The sequence below is a fragment of the Vipera ursinii genome (assembly GCF_947247035.1).
Source record: "Vipera ursinii genome assembly, chromosome: 12".
Lineage (NCBI taxonomy): Eukaryota > Metazoa > Chordata > Lepidosauria > Squamata > Viperidae > Vipera > Vipera ursinii.
Genome location: NC_139525.1, coordinates 13,663,500 through 13,671,732, shown reverse-complemented (window position 1 = coordinate 13,671,732; position 8,233 = coordinate 13,663,500). Strand labels below are relative to the sequence as shown.

Genomic DNA, 8,233 nt, shown 5'->3' with positions numbered 1-8,233 from the left:
ACCAACATATTGTCAATCCCCAAAGCATCTCTCTATGTGATCTTTGCACTATGGGTACTCCTTGCCTTACAACCACCACTGGGACCAGAATTTCCATTGCTAAGCAAGATGGTTGCTAAGTGAATCATACGGTCATTAAGCGAATCTGGCTTCCCCAACTGTCTTTGCTGGGATGCAAATAGTGATGAGGTGATCCTGGGATGCTGCAACTATTGCAAATACATCCCAGTTGCTGAGTGCCTGAATTTCGAACACGTGACCACAGGGACGCTGCAGAGGTCATAAACACGAGGACTGGTCATAAATTGCTTTTTTCAGTGTAACTTCGGATAGTTGCCTAATTAATGGTTCTGAATTGAGGAACACCTGTTTATAAGCAATACGTTTCCCAATTTTTTTTCATGCACTCACCATTTTATAGTCTCTTGCAGCTTCCAAACTGATATCAAAGAACAGTCTTAGATGATAAAAATCACAAATGCCCAACTAAGAGACTTCAGTAGAAAGCTTTCAGTGCTAATTTTCTTCCTGCAATCCTTCTTACTATTCCAGTTTTGTGGCACAGGAGAAGTGGGAGCATAAGAGTTTGACATTTCAAATATTATACTTGTTGTTGTTGTTGTTAGTTGCAAAGTCGTGTCTGACCCATCGCGACCCTATGGACAATGTTCCTCCAGGTCTTCCTGTCCTCTACCATCTTCTGGAGTCCCTTTAGGCTCACACCTACTGCTTCAGTGACTCCATCCAGCCACCTCATTCTCTGTTGTCCCCTTCTTCTCTTGTCCTCAATCTTTCCCAGCATTCGGCTCTTCTCCAGTGAGTCCTTCCTTCTCATTAGGTGGCCAAAGTATTTGAGTTTTAGCTTCAGGATCTGGCCTTCTAAAGAGCGGTCAGGGTTGATCTCCTCTAGGACTGACCGGTTTGATCGCCTTGCAGTCCAAGGGACTCGCAGGAGTCTTCTCCAGCACCACAGTTCAAAGGCCTCAATTCTTTGGCGCTCAGCCTTTCTTATGGTCCAGCTTTCACTGCCATACATTGCAACTGGGAAGACCATAGCCTTGACTATACGCACTTTTGTTGACAGGGTGACGTCTCTGCTTTTTAGTATGCTGTCTAGATTTGTCATGGCTTTCCTCCCGAGGAGCAAGCGTCTTTTAATTTCTTGGCTACAGTCCCCATCTGCAGTGATCTTGGAGCCCAGGAAAATAAAATCTGTCACTACCTCCATTTCTTCCCCATCTATTTGCCAGGAATTGAGAGGGCCGGATGCCATGATCTTGGTTTTCTTAATGTTTAGTTTCAACCCAAGTTTTGCACTCTCCTTCTTCACCCGCAACAAGAGGCTCTTTAGTTCTTCTTCACTTTCTGCCATTATACAGGACTCCCTTAACCAAGACTGGATTTGGTCACAACAGTGGTGTGGCACGGGGAGGTAGTATAATAGGCACCAAGCACATTTCCTATAGATTGGGAAAACTCTAATGCAGGGGTAGGCAACTTTGGCTCAGGAATTCTGGGAGCTGAAGTCCACGAGTCATAAAAGAGCCAAGGTTGCCTACCCCTGCCCTAATGCAAGACTGAACAGAGAAAAGTGGGGTATTTTCTATCCCATTAAATTTATTTATCCCTATCCGAAACTGCTCAGAAATGTTTGGACTTTTCACTGTGAAAGATGACAAATGAAGAACAATTTAGAGAACAATTAAAAAAGATTCCCTTAGGTGGCTTTTTCCTTTTAATAAAACCTTTTTTTCCCTTCTCCACCCAATACTGGAATCTGAAACAATTACTGCTATGGAATAAGTGAAAAATGCAAACACGTATAAGAATAGCATAAACACGTAGGGAAATTTCCATGGGAATAAATGGGCCGCACACTCGCTTTGCCCAGCCTGTAGCAAAATTCTTGTACTTGTTTCAGCAATACCCACAAATTCCAAAAGACCTCGTGAATCACAAGCTTTGTCTCTCCCACCATCATTTTAATTCTCACTGAAGTAAACAAAAGCAAATCGCATCTCTCCCCACATATTCAGAGGAGGAGAAGGGTCCGCCGTGTAATCAAATTCGAAATCTGTTAATGTCGGAAAGTGCACAGAAGACTTACAAAGCTGACTCCACTGTCACCTAAACAGGTAATCAATATAATTAAACGGGAAGTCTTTTCGTTGCGATGCAGCCTAACGAAACCTTGAAAGCAAGGAAGTTCTTTCATTTAAAAAACAACGTATTCTGCAAGCTGTGAAACGTACAAAGAGGTGTGGAGAGACAGATGAATTTCCATACTCAGTAGGCTCATCCCTGAAAGCCAGGGCTATTTAAAAAAATAAAAATAAAATAAAAATAAAAAATCCAAATGAAGACATCCACGGTTGCTCCTCTCACTAATGAGGGTGTTCTTGGAAACGGAGACAATCACTCATGACTTTCCAGACTGTATTATTATTCGTGGTCTGTTCCGTGAGCAAGAAGTTCTGGTTGAAGAACTGTTGCTTATTCCCGTCAAATTTAACGGTCCCACAGGTCACAACGAGAACTGTAGTCTGATTCTGAGTTGCTTGCTCTGGAGAAAGGAAAGAAAAAGACGCTAAAACACAATTGCTCCTCGGAGGCCTGCTTTGAAACACAAGCATGAACATTTCTAAGAAAAGATCCTCTTTAAAGTCATTCTATCTTGTTCTAATTCTTCCCCAATACTTAAGACATAATCTTACTTAGCAGTTTGAATGCATGCAAATGCGAATAGATAATAGGTACCACCTTGGCAGGAGGATAACAGCGCTCTGTGACATCATGCTGACCACATGACTGTGGGAATGTCTTTGGACAGTGCTGGCTCAATGGCACTGAAGCGGACAGGAACACGAGCATCTAGACTCAGGAACGACTAGTGGAGTAAAATCTGCAGGGACTCCCTTTATCTTTACCTTACCTACTTAGAAGTAAAAATTCAGCAGCTTTATCCTATGATTAATCTGTGCAAAGAAATGTGATCTAATCAATGGTGTCTAGGGACGCATAGGGACGCACGTGCCCAATGTCCTGCCTTTTTTAAAAAAAATGCACACCCACACAAGATGCTGCTGGTACCCACTGCCTCTTTCTTTCAAACCCATCAAAGTACATCGATGCCAGCAATTCTGTTCTGCAACGGCGAGCTTTTTGTGACACATTCTTGAGAACTGATAGTTCAAACCATGTGCGGTCACCCCTTCAAGCAAACTGAGAAAAAGAGGATTACCACCGCAGACAAAGACATATTTTAATTTATACGCCGTTAATCTCACCCTGCAAAGAGACTCTGGGCACTGTGAGAAAATTCATTCTTCAATTGGGAGCTAAATGCAGAACTGAAGGTTGCGTTCAGAAGGACTACACAGGATGCTAGTTTACAATGCTCCTTTCCAAAAGAGTATTTAAGTAAGAATCATACAGAGGTTGCGGAAATGTTCAGACAGCTCCCAGTTGTGTAAGTTCAAATATTTTAACGGCCCTTCAGAGTAGAGCTGTTTGTCCCTTTACCCCATGGGAAAAAGATTAGCCAGACATATGCATATGAATTTGCAATGTATGGCAGTGAAAGTTGGACCATAAGAAAGGCTGAGCGCCAAAGAATTGAGGCCTTTGAACTACGGTGCTGGAGAAGACTCTTGCGAGTCCCTTGGACTGCGAGGCGATCCAACCAGTCAGTCCTAGGGGAGATCAAACCTGACTGCTCTTTAGAAGGCCAGATCCTAAAGCTAAAACTCAAATACTTTGGCCACCAATGAGAAGGAAGGACTCACTGGAGAAGAGCCGAATGCTGGGAAAGATTGAGGGCAATAGAAGAAGGGGACGACAGAGAATGAGGTGGCTGGATGGAGTCACTGAAGCAGTAGGCGTGAGCTTAAATGGACTCCAGAAGATGGTAGAGGACAGGAAGGCCTGGAGGAACATTGTCCATAGGGTCACGATGGGTCGGACACGACTTCGCAGCTAACAACAACAACAACAATGCATATGAATAACTTTGTGGATGGCAGCACTGTTTTTCTTAAGTTATCTTACCATGAACAGGCTGGCAATCAAACGTGTTCACTTGAAAGTCACTAGATGGCAACATCTCAAAGAATTTGGCAAGACCTTCTTGGCCAGATATTGCATTCCCATTCCAAACCAGAGTCGCGTCATCAGTGTAAAGTCTGGTTAATATCTGCAGAACATTAGAAAACAGCACGTGAAATGCCAGCAGGATTTTGCCCTTTCCACTTGCAAGTCCCTACTGAAAAAAAAAATCTCCTTTTGTCTTACGGTCAACTTGTTGCCTTGTTTTTCTTTTTTTTTACAAAATACTCAAAAGAATTCTTCTAGAGGTTCCCTGGGAAAACTCCACTCGGTTAAATATTTGCTCCCAGTAAACTGATAGATTAGTACTCTGAAAGTAAAGATAGGGAAGTATACAAAATGTTTCTAAATGAGAATAGTTTCTTTCAATTTCAGAACATCTCCAGTGAAAAGAGAACCTAGAACACTTCAGCCAGATTCTTAAGAGATGGCTTGGATAAGTCCCTGCAGTTTTCTTGGCAAGGTTTTTTTTTTCAGAAATGGCTTGCCACTGTGTCTTTCTTAGGACTGAGAGAAAGTGACTGTTTCAAGTCACCCAGCTGTCTTAGTGCCCACGGTGGGACTACAATTCAGTCTCCCAGGTCCTAGCTTAATGCCTTCACCACCACCAACTGGCTCTAGTTGACTCCCAGTTGAATGTAAACATGTATAAAACCGTACATTCTTAACTAACAAAATAGCTACTAGAGATCTACATACCCGCCTTCTTTTATCCATGGTTTCATAATAAATATTTGCAAATTCTTCTGCTGCTCTGCATGCCTGATCCACATAGGTTTTGAAGTCCTAAAATAAACCCACAGTTAAATGAAATTATCCTCAGGGGACATCATTCATATGCTACCCAGATTTAGCCATTCTGCCCTGCCAAGTGCTAGCAGACCCACATTTAACTGTCAGAAGACATGTGGCCTTAATGTCACAATGTGTATAGAAACCCCATCACTTACTAACTTGTAGTCAAAGCAGGCTGCTCTGTCGTTCCCCCCTCCCCCCCGAAAAGGCCAGTCCAACTGTCCTGGAAATTGTCTAGATCCTAAAATGGGTTCCAAATGATCCACCACACTAAATCTGTACCACTGCCAGAATGTGGCCTCATTTTTTGCTAAGAGAGGAAAAAAACCTCCCTTTTATGTCCCTATTAAAAAAAATTAAATATATTGGCAATTAAAAGCAGTAAAAAAGTACATTAGCAGTAAAATGCACAAATTATCCCATTCTGGGAATATTATGGAGTTCCCTGGAACTGGTTCTCATGATGGGAAAGGTGGAAAGGGAAGAAGACAATCAGCCATAGGTGGACTTGACTCAGCTACAGTTGCAATGAACACACCTTTGGAAGACCAGATTAGGGACACATACATCATCATGGAGAAAACCAATTTATGTGGCTGCTGAAAAGGTACACCTTGATGTCATATCATCAATAAAAATAATAATCAAACAACACAACATTTTTTAGATGTTAAGCTGTGAATGCTCCAACACTGGAAGTTTTTAAGAAGAGACTGGACAGCCATTTGTCCGAAATGGTATAAGGTTTCCTGCCTGAGCAGGGGTTTGGACTAGATGACCTCTAAGGTTCCTTCCAACTTTTTTATTATTATTATTATTATTATTATTATTATTATTATTATTATTATTATTAATTTTAGATGAGGTTTTTCCCCTCATTATGGTTTTTACATAAGGTCAACCTTAAACAATTGCTTAACAATCAAGGCCACACTGTTTTCAATGCAACCAGACTGCATTCCAATATTCCTGCATGAGTGCTTTGCAATTATCTCCTGGGATGTTTCTGAATTTCCTAGGCAGACTCTAAAGTGGGTGTCGGTGGGGAGGGAAACTCCTGCCAATAAGGTGAGTTTGAGGTCACCATAGTTTATTACAGACATTGCTGGGCCAAAGCCAAGGGACTCCCTGGCAACGTCCCCTCTAACCACTTGTGAGGCAGTCTTTTTAAACTTTTGAACCTGCCAGATGCTGCCATGGGCTGAAACCCTTAACAAAAACCGCTTGAAAGTCTAACATGGGTGAGAAGGAGCCAACCACATTCCTCACATTATTAACTGTTTTTGGTACCACAATCTACTTTCCTCTCTCCTTCAGCCATGTTTTGCTTCTTTATTACATTCCCAATCAATGAAAAGAAAAAGTGCAATTTAAATATTTGTAATTTCAACAGTCTCTCCCTTCATTGTTAGCTCCAGAACCATATAAAAGTATCGGAGAAACCATCCTGGTTCCTTCAACACAAAATCTGACATTTATTATTACATTATTCTGTCATTTTCTGAGCTCACCATAATTTTGTGCGGCTCAGGACTACACACCCCAATGGGGGTTTATAACGCCCTCTTGGATTCATATAACTTGACAAGTCCATTTAGTTTCTTGTGTCACATAAACCTTAGGGTGTTTGCGTCTCTATTTGCGTGTGTGAAAAGTTACCCAGGGAACTGCACAACTGAGAAGGAATTGGAACTCACATCTCTCTGACCCCTTATTAATGGGATTATTGAGGCTGCCCATCTACAAAAAGATTCTGGGCAGCCTACAATATATCCAGTCCTAATTTAATTCACACCTAAAATCCACATAAACTGGAAGGCCGTAGCAGAGTCTGAATGGGACACTGGTGACTGAAGTGAACCATGTAGAAATATTTATCTCACGGGAAGTGATTTTGGTAAGGAATATTTACTTACTAAGCTGTGTTTGCCAATAAGCGGGCTCCAATACAACAAAACAAGTGTGTATGGGTATAAGGGTGTATCAAAAGTCAGGCCACGTGGAGAAGCCACTTTCATGTACCTCCAGACTCAAAACCTTCCTTGTTTGATGCTCGACTTGTGAACTTTCTTAAACGTAACTAACTTTTTCACTGGGTAAAAATAAATTTAATTCATAAAACATAAGTCTTTTTTCCTATGTTTTAAGGGCATCTTTATTTTTTATGTAAGAGCCTTGGTAGAGCAGTGGGCTAATGCCTCCTTAAGTAACACCAGCTGCCTGCCATTAGTGCAGGTTCGAGTCCCACCAGGCTCAAGGTTGACTCAGCCTTCCATCCTTCCCAGGTAGGTAAAATGAGGACCCAGATTGTTGGGGGCAATTAAGCTGACTTTGTAATAATGCCGCTTGGGGTGTGTGTGAAAGCCCTAATAAGCAGGCATATACACAGAAGGAAGGCTACTGCTAAGCCGCCCTGAGTCTTCGGAGAAGGGCGGGATAGAAATGGAATTAAAATAAATAAATAAAATAAATAATAAATAAATAAATAAAACAATTCTGTTTTAATTTTTATTTGATTTTAATATTTTAAAAATCCAATGAGGAAAAGAAGAGAAAGAAAGCTATACTGAAAATATAGAGGGACTGGCCCAAGAAATCCACACACACACGTACAGATAGCAATAAATACACCTAATGCACGTACAACGTTACACAGACATTCATCCCTAAAAGCCTAATTTCGCTCCTCCCACCCTGCTTCGGATCAGAAGCCCCATGCTCCGCCCCTGCCCGGGGAGGATGGGCGTCGTTGTCCGGCGCCGGGGCTTCTCTTACCACGAAGGCGGACATGCCGGCGGCGTCCCTGGCGGTCGGCGGCCACGGGCGGCTCTCAGCTCGAGCGGAAGCGGGTCCCCCAACGAACCTTCCCGGGACGTTTCCCCTTCCGGTCCGTCTCCCAACGCCTTCCGGTGAACTGCAGGTGTCCTCTCAGACAGTTCCGGCTCGGCTTCGGACGCGCGAAGGGACAGGAACATCCGCTCTGCGTAGATATCCGGCGGATAACGGGCGGACCTGACCGAGGACGGAGCAGCTTGGCTTCCGAAGGAAGGAAGGAAGGAAGGAAGGGGTTACGCCATAGAGTGCCGAATCCTAGAGCGACAACGCATGGAGTCTACCGGCGGGCCTTCTGAACACGACATCCGGTGCTGACCGGAAGTTGGGCCCACGTGTCGCTATGGAGAAGGGCTTGCCTTTCTCCCCGGCCTGGGAAGGAAGGGCGGCCTGTCCGGCCTTCGGGTTTTCCCAGAGGCGCCCCCGAGGCGGCTGCTTCTCGCCCCCGGCTCGAGGAGGGCCTGGCCAGGGATGGGCCCAGCTGGAAGGGCCCGTTCTTTGC

At 43.5% G+C, this 8,233-nt stretch overlaps 1 protein-coding gene across 2 annotated transcripts; it reads right to left on the bottom strand.

Annotated features, from left to right (window-relative positions):
• Positions 1-1,606: 1,606 nt before the first annotated feature.
• On the bottom strand, positions 1,607-7,779 carry NXT2 (nuclear transport factor 2 like export factor 2). 2 transcript variants are annotated; one of them, XR_014493639.1, is made up of 5 exons: positions 7,675-7,779; positions 4,804-4,890; positions 4,048-4,192; positions 2,155-2,563; positions 1,607-2,111 (listed from the first exon to the last, which is right to left on the bottom strand). XR_014493639.1 is itself a non-coding variant. In XM_083372272.1 (4 exons), the coding sequence occupies exons 1-4, from the start codon at positions 7,687-7,689 to the stop codon at positions 2,385-2,387; spliced, it is 426 nt and encodes a 141-aa protein (XP_083228398.1). In that variant the 5' UTR covers positions 7,690-7,779; the 3' UTR covers positions 1,612-2,384. The 2 variants fall into 2 exon arrangements, 1 of the variants encoding a protein (XP_083228398.1); XM_083372272.1 differs by having other exon boundaries at positions 1,612-2,563.
• Between the last annotated feature and the right edge of the window lie 454 nt (positions 7,780-8,233).